Genomic DNA, 14,120 nt, shown 5'->3' with positions numbered 1-14,120 from the left:
GACAAAACAGTAGAATTAATGCAGGAGTCATTTTTTCTCTTTATCCATTAATTTAAAACTTCAGTTTTTATAGCTGTACCTTTAAGACTGCACATAAGTTAAACAGCTGTAGACTGAAAGTGTGGGGCTAAACTGTTGTGGTCTAAGTGGGTGGGGCTTAACTGCTGTAAATTGGCCAAATTGGGCTTAACTGCTGTAAACTAAATAGGTGGGGTTAAACTGCTATAGACTAAATGGGTGGGGCTAAACTGTTGTAAGTTAGCCAAATTGGGCTAAACTGTTGTATTGTAGAGTAAATGGGTGGGTCTAAACTGCTGTAAATTGATCAAATTGGCCTAAACTGTTGTAGACTGAATGGGTGGGGCTAAACTGTTGTAAAGTTGACCTGATTGGGCTAAACTATTGTATTGTAGACTAAATGGGTGGGGCTAAACTGCTGTAAAGTTGACCTGATTGGGCTAAACTATTGTATTGTAGACTAAATGGGTGGGGCTAAACTGCTGTAATTTGACCAAATGTGGCTAAACCATTGTATTGTAGGCTAAATGGGTGGGGCTAAACTGCTGTAAAGTTGACCTGATTGGGCTAAACTATTGTATTGTAGGCTAAATGGGTGGGGCTAAACTGCTGTAAAGTTGACCTGATTGGGCTAAACCATTGTATTGTAGGCTAAATGGGTGGGGCTAAACTGCTGTAAAGTTGACCTGATTGGGCTAAACTATTGTATTGTAGGCTAAATGGGTGGGGCTAAACTGCTGTAAAGTTGACCTGATTGGGCTAAACTATTGTATTGTAGACTAAATGGGTGGGGCTAAACTGTTGTAATTTCACCAAATGGGGCTAAACTATTGTATTGTAGACTAAATGGGTGGGGCTAAACTACTTTAAATCGACCAAATGGGGCTGAACTATTGTATTGTGGCCTAAATGGGTGGGGCTAAACTGCTGTAAAGTTGACCTGATTGGGCTAAACTATTGTATTGTAGACTAAATGGGTGGGGCTAAACTGCTGTAAAGTTGACCTGATTGGGCTAAAGTACTGTATTGTAGACTAAATGGGTGGTGCTAAATTGCTGTAAATTGACCAAATGGGGCTAATCTGTTGTAGTCTATCTTGGAGGGGCTAAACGGCTGTAAACTTGACAAGTGAGGTTGAAAACTTTGAAGGCACTAAATGTGAAGAAATATCTTCCACTGTAGATCTACTTTACCTCCAACAGTGTGTCCAGGTGAAGGTCTGGGGTGATCTGGCTTGGCAGATTGGCGACAACCGTAGAGCTGTCCAGTCTGAGCCCTTCTCGGTCGTACTCCTCCACCTCAAACCTCGGTCGAGCTGGAGCTCGGCGGGCGTTTTGCGGATTTGGAGCCAGCATTATGCCGTAAAACACCTGCCTAATGGGTCTGGAGGTCAGATTGCTGCTAGAACGTCTAAAGTCCTGGACGGAACAGTTGAGCGTGACCCTGTGCAGCGTCAGGACGTCGAGGAGGATGGAGTTGAGCTTACCCTCCGCGATGCCCTTTAGGAACCACTGCGGGAGGTTCTGTAAGGGTTTCGGAAGCTTGCTCTGTGGATCACCGCTCATGAAGAACTTGGCTATGGTGCTGGGAGTGAGCTTGTACTCCTTTAGGCCCTGATTAAGAGCTTGGGAAACGGTTATTGAGTCCTCCGGGTCCTTAATTTGGATTAGAAGTGCACGAATGGCATCCTGTGGGCTCCGAAATCCAGACAGCCACCTGAGCAAGCCGTCGATTCGGCCGGTTCCTCCAGGGCAAAGTGCGAACTTGGTCCAGTTTGGAAGTATTGTCTTTTTCAGGTTGGCATAGTCGTTGCCCAAGAGGGTGGCGAAAATAGGGAGGAGATTCTTCTTCATGTGGTTCATTTTAGTGCACAACCTGCTCACATTAAAACATTTGGTTTGGATGAATCTTTCGCCGGTCTTCTTTATCGTTCTCACTCTTCGCCACTCAAACTCGGAGAGGGGTAAGAATCCTTTCTTGAGGTCGAATATGTAGAAATCGCTGTCGTTGGACAAAACCGAACACTCCCACTCGTTGGCCAAAGCGGCGATCTCCCAGTCGGCCTCGGCGATGCACTGAATTAACGGCACGTCGAGTTTCCTGAGGAGCTGCTTGAACACGTTCTTGATGAGGATCGGCAGGCACTCTCCTGAACGACCTCTGGACAAGGCGTCGGTCCTTTTGATCCGATCTTCAGCTCTACTCTTCAGAGTCTCAAACTTTTTATTGCTGATGTCGTCGCCTCCATCCAGCACGACGTAGGGCTTAATCTCGCAAAGTTTCAGGTTGTTAAAAAACTTGCTGACCTCTTTTTCGAAAGCTCTGTACTCTCCACCGTGAGCTTGATCCAAACCAGTCCTGAAGTAAAGGTTGTAGTACAAATTTGATCCATCTATAACCAGCAAGCTGTTTCTGAACCTTCGTGGCTTCAAGACATCGCCACCGTTCTCAATGTAGCTCTTCAGCCCTTTGACTCCCATGGCTCTCGGTTATTAAGCCCTGAAATTAAAGAAGACAGGTTTTGGTCAAGTTTTTGCTTCCAACTTTGTAAAAACTGTACTAAAAACCCTTAGAACCCCTACGGACGGATTTTCCGTCCAAAATCGCACATTGTGTTCCCAGCTTAATTACTCAGGAATCCCTTCACACATAAACAAAGTGAAAAATCTCCTTCCCCAACCAATATTATTTACCTTTAGTGCTTTAAACATATTTTTATGATGTTTCAAACCAAATAATATCAGTAAATAAAGACTCAGAAATGTCCACAGAAAAAACAGTGTAACTAAACTACCTGCTTTACTCAAACTAAAGCTAGGTATGGTGTGCGCACTACTTTATATAGTTTTTTTTTTACTTGCACATTTTTACTAAGTAGTTATTTTGCACTAAACATTTTTTTATTTATTAAGGCTAAAAAGTTTACATTTTTGTATATTGTTTTCTTTGTGTGTCCTGATTAAAATACTGAAAGGCATAGGCTGCTCTGAGTGTCAGGTTTTTAGTATCTACATGTATCCTAGAGGTGTGATTATTGATTATTGATTATAGAAAAATGAATCCGTCTGATGCTGTTTCTCCATGTATTTTATCAAAATAATAAACCATCATCATCAAAAAAACATATTCTTATGCTTTCATCTCATATACACTAGTCATTTTTGAAAATATATCTTAGGTAAAATTCTGAGCGAAACATGATCAGTTCCAGGAAAATATAACAATTCTGCTTCCTTTTACATTTTAAATGATTGTATTTTTGAGCAGCCGTATGTCTTCTTGAGTAAGAGAGATCAGGGCATGTGACCGTCTGATGTAATTACTGTGTTATAAGACCTGAAAGAGGAACTGAAAACAAAAACGGAGTAATAAAACAATAAAACAGCCTAGAGTTCAAAGGGTTAAAGTTTGGGGAATCTACTATCTGTGGTATATCTTGGTATTTTTGATAATATATCAGCTGCTTCACTACATCTCTCACCCAGCGACACCATATAGCTACCAGCTACAATTTGTCCCACCATAGCATAGCAACCGCCTAGCAACAACCTAGCAAACCATGTTTTGTAATTCAGTGCCGACCACAGGAGCCTAGGCTTCCGACCAGTTAACATTAGCAAGACAAGGGCTTTGTACCTTTATATAGTGAAATCTATTAGCCCACAAATTTGTATGACTGAATGTAAAAAGAATGTTATGTATTAAATAACCCCTTTAGCAAGAACGTGAAATAACCAACAATAAATGATTGCTAAAATAATGTATTGAATGTATTTTGAAGGGAAAATAAAAACATGTATGTGATACATAACTAACATTAATATAAAAAAACAGTGGACACTGAAAGAGAAAAAGAAGACAGAATCTATATAAATTATTTACATTTAAAAATTATACATATTTAATGCTAGTGAGTGCATTTTTTATAAAGTTTAAAAGTAGTTTAAAAGCCAAGTAATTACATTAAGTAAAAAAATATTTTGCATTCCTTCTACAAAATTTCTTTCTGTTCATTTAAATTAATTAATAATTAAACAGAAAGAGATTATGTAGAAGTAATGCTACATATTTTAACTTGATGTAAGTTAATTATTACTTGGCCTTAATATATATATATATATATATATTATAATATATATAATGTCCATTTCATTTCTTTGTATTAGACATAAAGGCAAAAAGTATATAATTAAATTAAATTATAATTACACACAAAACTCCAAAAACTATAGTTTCAGGTTTGATTTTTATAGTGAGTTTGAACAAGCATCATGTGCTTGAAACCTATAAGTTCTATATTCACTTTTTAAAATGTGACAGTAATTTTGTCCAGTCCATTTTGTCTGGAGTTTTGTGTGAAATTATGTCAATTTTGCCTTTTGTTCTGCGTTGTTTTGTATTGTTCCAATACATACAAAGTATGACACAAAAATATGAAAATATATGGAATTACAATTATTTTTTGGGAGATTTACTTCATTTTCTGGAGTTTTAGGAGTGCCAACATTTTTGACCACGACTGTATATACTGCATACTCTTTGTATGAAACAATAAAATACAAGACAGTGAATTTACAATGCTTTAAAGGATCTTTTAAATAACAGCATTATATTATACATTATTATATATTATCTTAATTTAATCTTACCCTGCTGCGTTTATCCCACTGCGTTTAGGCGAATTCAGCTTCAACTTATTTAAATATAAACATGCGAGCCTGAATTAACGGTCGTTTTTCCCTGAGTGAAATGATCACGCGCTTCAGAACCTCAGTATTCTTCATAATTTATCGTGTACAGTGTGTGCATTAACATAAGCAAACGAGTATGGTTTAAAGGATTAAACTCCACCTGTGTTAGCTGAAGTGCTCCGTGTACACACACACACAGACACACACACGCACGCACACACACACACAGGAGATCGGCGTTAATGCCAATGTTTTTCCAACGTCAGCTTCACGTTCGTCTGTAGGTTATGCCCAAACTAGGGTAGTCGCTACCCGAGAAAGGTCTAGCGTTCTGTACGCGCGCGCACACACACCTACCCAAACAAATGCGCGCACCAGGAGCATGTAGTGTGTGTGTGTGTGTGTGTGTGTGTTCGCTGCTATATTAAAAAAATGTATGAGTGAGTGTGTTTGCGTTCTGTGCCCTATGTGTCTGTCTGTGCGCACACAGTAACTTGCCATGTTCCAGCCATGCTCCAATATTCGTGTGAGACTTGGGCTGTTTGGGAATAAGCTAAAGACCAACGTGGAGCTGACATTGGAAAAACGTTGGCATTTTGACGCCGACCTCCGCGCCTTTCTCCAACGTTCTAAAAATAACCACAGACCAACGTTGGTCTGACGTCGAATTTCGACGGCCAACATACTTCTATAACATTCCTTTAATTTCAGAAAGTACAATTAAGTATTTTGTTAAAAAAAACAAGTAAAAGTTACTTGTAATTTCCATTTATACAGCAAACTGTGTACAAAAAACAAAAAATGGTTGATATTAATATATGCACTACTTTTTAGATAATGAATATAAACTATTTTAATAGTTTGTTGGTCTGTAAGTTAGCTTATTCTGAAACTTTATTATAACTTGCTACCCTGCCCTGTGACAGCTGAAGTGCTCCTTGTATATACACACACACAAACACACGCACACACACACACACATCAGCCTGCCGTGGTCCAGTCCTGCTCCAAAACTGGTGCGCGCATTTTTTTGGATAGGTGTGTGCGCGGTCGTACAGAACGCTACACCTTTCTCGGGAGCATAACCTACAGACCAAGGTGGAGCTGATGTTGAAAAAACGTTGGCAGTTTGACACCGATCTCCTGTGTGTGTGTGTGTGTGTGTGTGTGTGTGTGTGTGTGTGTGTGTGTTCTCTGCTCTAATAGAAATGTGAGTGTGTTTGTATTCTGTGCCCTGTGTGTCTGCCTGTGGGTTTTTGTTTGTTTCCCGTGAACGCACGCACGCGCGAACGCACACACACGCACAATTGCTGTGCTCCAATATTCGTGTGTGAGACTTTGGCTGTTGGGAATAAGCTAAAGACCAACGTGGAGCTGACGTTGGAAAAACGTTGGCATTTTGACGCCGACCTCCGCTCCTTAACGACCTTAATCCAACGTTCTAAAAATACTGCCAACCAGTGCGACGTGCGACATAGGCGACATTTGCCAACGTTGGGCCAACGTACTGTTGCTATCTGGGTATGTTCTTATTTGGAATTTGGTAGAAATGTTGTCTGTAGTTTATAGAATAAAACAACAATGTTCATTTTACTCAAATATAAACCTATAAATAGCAACATCAGATTCAGAAACTAAAGTCCTCTCTAAATTTGTTCCAGAGTTGTAGATATAATAATTTAATATCAGTTGTTTTTTGCAGGGTGCATGTATTATACAGTGTTATACATATTGATACTGCTATAGCCTTCTGTTTACTTTTGATCAATAAAGTAATAAAGTGGATCTGTCTCCTGTCATATTTATGACATAATAATACCTCGAAATAATAATGCAGTACTGTCTCCTAGTTGCATTACGTTCGGTGTCACTATCACTATGGTGTTGTTTTTAAGAAATGGCTTTAACTGAAATTTCTCTAAAGGAAAGACTTTAAAGACGTTTAAATTGTTTGCTAAAAATCCTTCCCTCCTTTTTAAACTATCTTTAAATGTTTCAGTTTTTTACAATACTAAAATTTTTACCGATTTTAGTTTATTTGTTGTACTTTTTGTGCAGTTAACTGCAAAATAATTCTGTCTACACTGAATTTTGGACTATTTCCTGTTATTGACTGAACCTTAAGAGCTTAAATCACAACAATCCCGACTGCTTTCAAACAAGCACATGTGACACCACTGCTTAAAAAGCCTTCTCTCAACCCCGCCCAGGTTGACAACTACAGACCGGTCTCACTGCTACCCTTTCTCTCTAAAACACTAGAAAGAGCAGTTTTAAATCAGGTCTCTGGCTTCCTCTCCCAGAATGACCTTCTGGACCAGAACCAATCTGGGTTCAAAAAAGGACACTCTACCGAGACGGCTCTGTTGTCTGTGACTGAAGCGTTGAAAACTGCCAGAGCTGCAGGTCAGTCCTCAGTGCTCATTCTGCTGGACCTCTCGGCCGCATTTGACACAGTCAACCATGACTTCCTCCTAACTATACTCTCAAACATGGGGATCGCAGACAATGTGCTGTCATGGTTCAGATCGTACCTCACTGGGCGCTCGTTCAAGGTGTCGTGGCAAGGACAGCTGTCCTCAGCCCGCTCCTTATCCACTGGGGTTCCCCAAGGTTCGGTACTGGGACCCCTTCTCTTCTCCATATACACCACCTCTCTTTGTCAGGTTATCCGCTCACACGGATTTTCCTACCATTGCTTTGCTGATGACACCCAGCTATACCTGTCGTTCTCACCTGAAGATCACTCAATCTCTGCACGGATATCGCAGTGTCTCTCTGACATATCCTCATGGATGAAGGAGCATCACCTTCAATTAAATCTCTCAAAGACTGAACTTCTGGTTATACCAGCAAAACCATCTTTTCAACACAACTTCTCTATAAGCATCGACTCTCTCTCTCTCTCACCGACAAAGGTTGCTAGGAACCTGGGTGTTCTGGTTGATGACCAACTCTCCTTCACGCACCATGTGGCCTCGGTTGCTCGGTCCTGCCGCTTTGCGCTCTATAACATCCGAAAAATTAGACCGTTCTTGACGCAACAGGCCACCCAACTCCTGGTGCAAGCGGTCGTCATCTCACGCCTCGACTACTGCAATGCCCTGCTAACTGGCCTCCCGGCCTGTGTAGTAAAACCACTCCAGATGATCCAGAACGCAGCAGCACGTCTGGTCTTCAACCAGCCAAAACGGGCACATGTCACCCCGCTGCTCATTGAGCTCCATTGGCTACCAGTTGATGCTCGCATCAAATTCAAAGCTCTTACAATCGCCTACAAGGTGATGACAGAACAGGCTCCTTCCTACCTGCACTCGCTCCTGAAGGCTTACGCTACCTCCCGGCCGCTGCGCTCCTCCAGTGAACGTCGCCTCGCTTTGCCAAAAACTCACACAAAGCAATCCAGACTGTTCTCATACAGAGTTCCCCAATGGTGGAATAAACTACCTTCCACTACCAGATCAGGAGAATCTCTCGCTATCTTTAATAAACTCCTGAAGACAGAGCTCTTCAAAGAGCACTTACTCTCCTAACACCTCTAACACACTAACTACTTCTAACCTCATTTCCTTCTTCCTCTCCTTCACTCCTCTATCCTATTACTCCCCTTGTCCTCCTTTTATCCCTATCCAAAGATGTTTTACCTTGAAACTTATTTTACATTGTACTTGACTATTGTAAGTCGCTTTGGACAAAAGCGTCTGCCAAATGTAATGTAATGTAATGTAATGTAAAAACAATAGAGGGTAAAAACTGCTTTGTTCTAAAACTTGCATTGTTTTAAAACTTGTTCTAAACATTCAAACATTGTTCTAAAATTTGCATTGTTCTAAAGCTTTTGATCATAAATGAATCATATGACCATTCATTTTTTTCTCTGTATGGGATTTAATGACATGTAGTACTTATGTAACTGTAGCTATATAACTATACAATAGCTTATTAAATATATTTTAAATACACTTATTTATTAACTGTTATATTTAGCATGTCAGTGTTTGCTCTACACAATGCTACACTCTATTCTTCACAATTAAAGTCACCTTAATTTGAATAAATATGTTTAAAAAGTATTTATAAAATATATTTGAAAATGTGACTCAGACAATATATGGTAACTTATAAACTATATGGAAAAGAAATACATGCAGTATACATATAAATATATTTAGAAACGCATTTGTAAATCTATGTGTATAGTGGTTTATATATAACTGTTTAAAATATATTTACAAATATATTTACAAAATATATTTACAGATTCGAAATTGATCTCAGATTTCAAAAGAAATACATGCAGATCCCTGTATAATGATTTACTGTATGAGATTTAAATAGTCTTAAATATAACTTTAATTATAACTATAACTTTTATATTATAACTATAATAACTGCTGCTCTTCAAATTAAAAGTCTCCATACTAAAAATAAATACAGTCCTAGTCAGAAAAGTTTGACCACACCTTCTCATTCAGTGTTTGTTTTTATATATATATATTTTTTTTCCTACATTGCAGTATTCAGTCATACATTTTACTTAACGTATTTAGGTTCTGTTTATGTATTTTTATATACATTCAACAAGGCAACTAATTAACAATAATGTTATAATGATCTTATTTACAGTGGTAGCCTAACAGTAAACATATTATAAATATATATCATACTTATGAGTATTCTCACTCAAATATAACACATATACATACACTGCTTTCCTGTATGGGTCTATAATAACTTATATATGTAACAATAACTATTATATAATAATAACTTTAATAATAATAATTATTATTATATAAATATATGAAGTACAGTAAGTTATTCACTATAATGCATATTTGCGTAAATCAAAAACCACGTAAAGAATACAGAAGAATACAGAAGATGAGTTAGTTTACCTGTGATCTGAGAGAAGAGATAGTGGAGATGAGCTCGCGCTGTCCGCCGCGATGCGCTGAGTGCACGCGCCCTGCGCGGGGCGCTCCTATATATAGCGCGGATGGGAAAGCGAAACTGTGCGTCACGCGCGCAGGAAAACGAAACCTACAGCGCGAGCGCCTGCGGTGTGTTTGGTTTCCAGGGCGCAAAATAAAGCAGTAGAAAAAACAACCAGCTCCCTCATCATCTCTCTATATACAGGGCCATCTCAAAAAACTAGAATATATCTCTGAAAAGTTACTTCATTTCAGTAATTCAGTTCAAAATGTTAAACTCATATATTATATAGATGTATTAAACACAGAGTGACCTATTTTAAGAGTTTATTAATTTTATTGTTGATTATAATCATGTATTACAGCCAATGAAACCCAAAACTCAGTGTCTCAGAAAATTAGAATATTATATAAGACCAATTGGTACTTTTGGCAGTGTGGGCAGTGTGCCAAGTCCTGCTGGAAAATGAAATCCACATCTCCATAAAAGTTGTCAGAAGCAGAGGGAAGCTGTAAGATATGAAGTGCTGTAAGATTTTGTGGGAAAACAAAACTGCACTGACTTTAGACTTGATAATAAAACACAGTGGATCAACACCAGCAGATGACATGTCTCTCCTCTAAACCATCACTGATTGGTGGAAACTTCACACTAGACCTCGAGCAGTTTGGACTGTGTGTCTCTCCACTCTTCCTCCAGACTCTGCTCCCTTGATTTACTTTAAATGAAATGTAAAATGTACTGATGATCAGTGATGGTTTGGAGAGACATGTCTGTCATCTGCTGGTGTTGATCCACTGTGTTTTATTATCAAGACTAAAGAAAATCTTACAGCACTTCATGCTTCCCTCTGCTGCTGACAACTTTTATGGAGATGCGGATTTCATTTTCCAGCAGGAATTGGCACACTGCCCACACTGCAGAAAGTACCAATTGGTCTTATGTAATATTCACATTTTCTGATACACTGATTTTTGGGGGTTTTAATTGGCTGTAAGCTTCATAATCATCAACAATAAAATAAATAAACACTTAAAATAGATCACTGTGTTTAATACATCTATATATAATATGAGTTTCACATTTTGAACTGAATTACTAAAATAAAGTAACTTTTTAAAGATTCAATGTTTTTTTGAGTTGGCCCTGTATATATATATGTACAGTCATATGAAAAAGTTTGGGCACCCCTATTAATCTTAATCATTTTTAGTTGTAAATATTTGGGTGTTTGCAACAGCCATTTCAGTTTGATATATCTAATAACTGATGGACACATAAATATTTCAGTATTAAAATGAGGTTTATTGTAGTAACAGAAAATGTTCAATATGCATTAAACCAAAATTTGACCGGTGCAAAAGTATGGGCACCCTTATCATTTTATTGATTTGAATACTCCTAACTACTTTTTACTGACTTACTGAAGCACAAAATTGGTTTGGTAACCTCATTGAGCTTTGAACTTCATAGCCAGGTGTATCCAATCATGAGAAAAGGTATTTAAGGTGGCCAATTGCAAGTTGTTCTCCTATTTGAATCTCCTCTGAAGAGTGGCATCATGGGCTCATCAGAACAACTCTCAAATGATCTAAAAACAAAGATTGTTCAACATAGTTGTTCAGGGGAAGGATACAAAAAGTTGTCTCAGAGATTTAACCTGTCAGTTTCCACTGTGAGGAACATAGTAAGGAAATGGAAGACCACAGGGACAGTTCTTGTTAAGCCCAGAAGTGGCAGGCCGAGAAAAATATCAGAAAGGCAGAGAAGAAGAATGGTGAGAACAGTCAAGGACAATCCACAGACCACCTCCAAAGAGCTGCAGCATCATCTTGCTGCAGATGGAGTCACTGTGCATCGGTCAACAATACAGCGCACTTTACACAAGGAGAAGCTGTATGGGAGAGTGATGCGAAAGAAGCCATTTCTGCTAGCACGCCACAAACAGAGTCGCCTGAGGTGTGCTTTTGCTTTTGCATACCTCCGGCCAGGGCCGCTGCTAAGGTTTTGGAGGCCCTAAGCATAACTGAACACACACACACACAAACACAAAAGGTTTACGCAAAATTTTACTATTTATTAAAATTACACATGTAACTGTGAATATTTACAACGTTATAAGTAAGGCCAATAACAGTGAAGAACAGCACAAGAGTACTATTTATAATGTATAAATAATAAATGAAACGATGCATGTCTATTTTAAGCAGTGGACACGTCATTTACACAAGCCAGCCTTAAAGGTTATGAAATTATCGTTTATATTCGTGGTGTATTTATATCAGCCTGTCAAAATCTATAGAGCTGTCTGATCCTGCTGTCATACAGACCATTTGGATAGTGCACTGACGGCATTAGTCAATAGGTAGGCTACTCTGTTTATTAATTTTTTATTAAAGTCACTAAAAATCTTCAAACTACACTACTACTATTTGCAAACGTGCCACGTGCCTTGCAATACCCAGATTAGTTTCTAGTTAAGCGTTTAAAGCTACCAAATCAGCAAAGCCAACGTAACTAGCTCAGGCAACACCACTGAACATGAAGTAATCAAAACTATTTAAACCTTTATCATCGAAGTTACTCACCAGAAAGGGATGCATGGGCCTCATCTTTCTGCTTCTTTTTCTTCTTCTCAGCTCCAGACTCAAACCGTCGCTTCATAGTTGAATTACCATTTAGTAGCAACTTTGCGCGGTGAACTTGTCTCCTGCCAAACTCAAGTAGCGTTGCTACTTTAGTTAGGACTAAGGTTGCCAGATAAGTTACGATTTTTCATCCTATTTGTTTATTTTATTTTAAGTTTTTAACTTACACAAATATTGCACTGGACAAGTTTTTGTATAGAATGGCCACATACACTTTAAAAATGGTTAAACATGCGCAAGATTTAGCGCCTCCATGCATTTTTTGATTATTTATTTGACTGGAAAATGTCACATCTGGCAACAACCAACAGAGCAAACCGAGCCGTGCCATTTCAGGCAATAGGGGTGGGGGCATTATATTATGCACAAAAATAATAACGTGCCGCTTTTAAGTAGTAGAGTAGGTGCCCCATGCAATGTTTAAAGACAAAAAAGATGAGCGTATCATAAATAATTCACATTGGGTTTTAAATTTAATAATGTCATAATTTCAACACATTTCATTCTCAGTCAATTTGGCTCCCTGCAACTGCAAAATGGTTGAGGCCTAACGCTGGCTGCGTTGTCTGCGTATGCAGAGCGGCGGCCCTGCCTCAGGCGACTCTGTTTGTGGCGTGCTTGCAGAAATTACTTCTTTTGCATCACTCTCCCATACAGCTTCTCCTTGTGCAAAGTGCGCTGTATTGTTGACCGATGCACAGTCAACAGGATGGCATGTAATACATTCTTAACTAAAAAGAATGTATTACATGCCATTAATGTGTTGAGACAGTGCAATATGTGTGTTTTAACTAAAAATATTTAAATTTCAGTTATTATAATATATTATGTATCATAAATGATTTGAGTAATATTGTATAAATTGAGTAATTGTAATTAGGTAATATTGTGTGCAGAAATTAAGTAAAGTTCACTAAAAGAATGGATTGACTGAAGTTCAGTTAACTTATTTACTCTATGTAAGTGAGCTCTCTAAGCAGCTCCTTCAGCAGCAGGCTACGGCTGCCACAGTGCAGGAAGGAACGCTTCAGAAGGTCCTTCCTCCCATCAGCAGTGAGACTGTACAATAATAGCCTACAGTAATATATAAAATTCTATATTTTCTCTGGTTCTTATGTATATTAGTATTCTGATTGTGTTTTAAATTATGTTAGTTATTGTTATGTTGCCCTTTGTTGCACAATTTGCCCTTTTACTTTTTATTTAAATAGAAGTATACTTTTTTTTAATTACTGATTATGCACATTGATTTTGTCTTGCTGCTGTAACAAGTCAATTTCCCCTTTGGGGGATCAATAAAGTCTTATCCTATCCTATCCTATCCTAACCGAGTTGAAGTTACTTAAATTTATTTGAAATTAAATTTACTTAAAAAAAAAGCAAATGCAGAAAGTTGTGAAACTTTTTTAAAGTAAATTTTACTCATCATTTTTTTCAGTGTTGCTGCTAAAGGTGGAACAACCAGTTATACATAAGGTTTAGGGGTAAACACCTTTTTACACCGCTGTAAGTGTAAGTATTAAAGTATTTAAAATATTTGTACCTAAATACTGCATGTAGTTCATTGTAAAATGTACTACTGTAAGTAACTCTAACTGATGTTTTTTTTTAAATAGGAACAGTAGGAGTTTCTTGTTTCCAGGTATCGAACAGTTTAACTTCTTATTGCATCATTAGATACACAAGCAATCCACATCAAAACAGCATATAAACAGTAATCTGAGACAATTAGGACACATCATTAAATTCATTATTATTTTGTACATATTCAAACTTATAATAAAACAATCATTTGTAACAAAAATAGTTATTAGAAATGCCATTGTCT

The 14,120-nt window shown here is 38.0% G+C and overlaps 2 protein-coding genes across 3 annotated transcripts in view; one reads left to right on the top strand and one right to left on the bottom strand.

The window, feature by feature from the left end:
* Nucleotides 1-14,120, top strand: part of LOC103042549 (calcium-transporting ATPase type 2C member 1) — a 185,594-nt gene that overhangs the window by 88,840 nt on the left and 82,634 nt on the right. The window lies entirely within an intron of this gene.
* LOC125784824 (protein asteroid homolog 1-like) overlaps nt 1-14,120 on the bottom strand; it is a 55,562-nt gene that overhangs the window by 5,551 nt on the left and 35,891 nt on the right. Inside the window, exons 1-2 of one of the 2 annotated variants that reach the window (XM_049468607.1) lie at nt 9,608-9,669; nt 1,212-2,517 (exon numbers count right to left, since the gene is read on the bottom strand). In XM_049468607.1, coding sequence (XP_049324564.1) covers nt 1,212-2,498 — 1,287 coding nt within the window. In that variant the 5' untranslated portion in view covers nt 2,499-2,517; nt 9,608-9,669. Of the gene's footprint in view, nt 1-1,211; nt 2,518-9,607; nt 9,670-14,120 lie in introns of those variants that run through there. The other variant, XM_049468615.1, reaches the window with a different exon arrangement.

This window comes from Astyanax mexicanus, chromosome 1 (assembly GCF_023375975.1).
Source record: "Astyanax mexicanus isolate ESR-SI-001 chromosome 1, AstMex3_surface, whole genome shotgun sequence".
In the NCBI taxonomy this organism is placed as follows: Eukaryota; Metazoa; Chordata; class Actinopteri; order Characiformes; family Acestrorhamphidae; genus Astyanax; species Astyanax mexicanus.
Note: the sequence above shows the minus strand (reverse complement) of the source record. Positions and strands in the feature narration are given on the sequence as shown.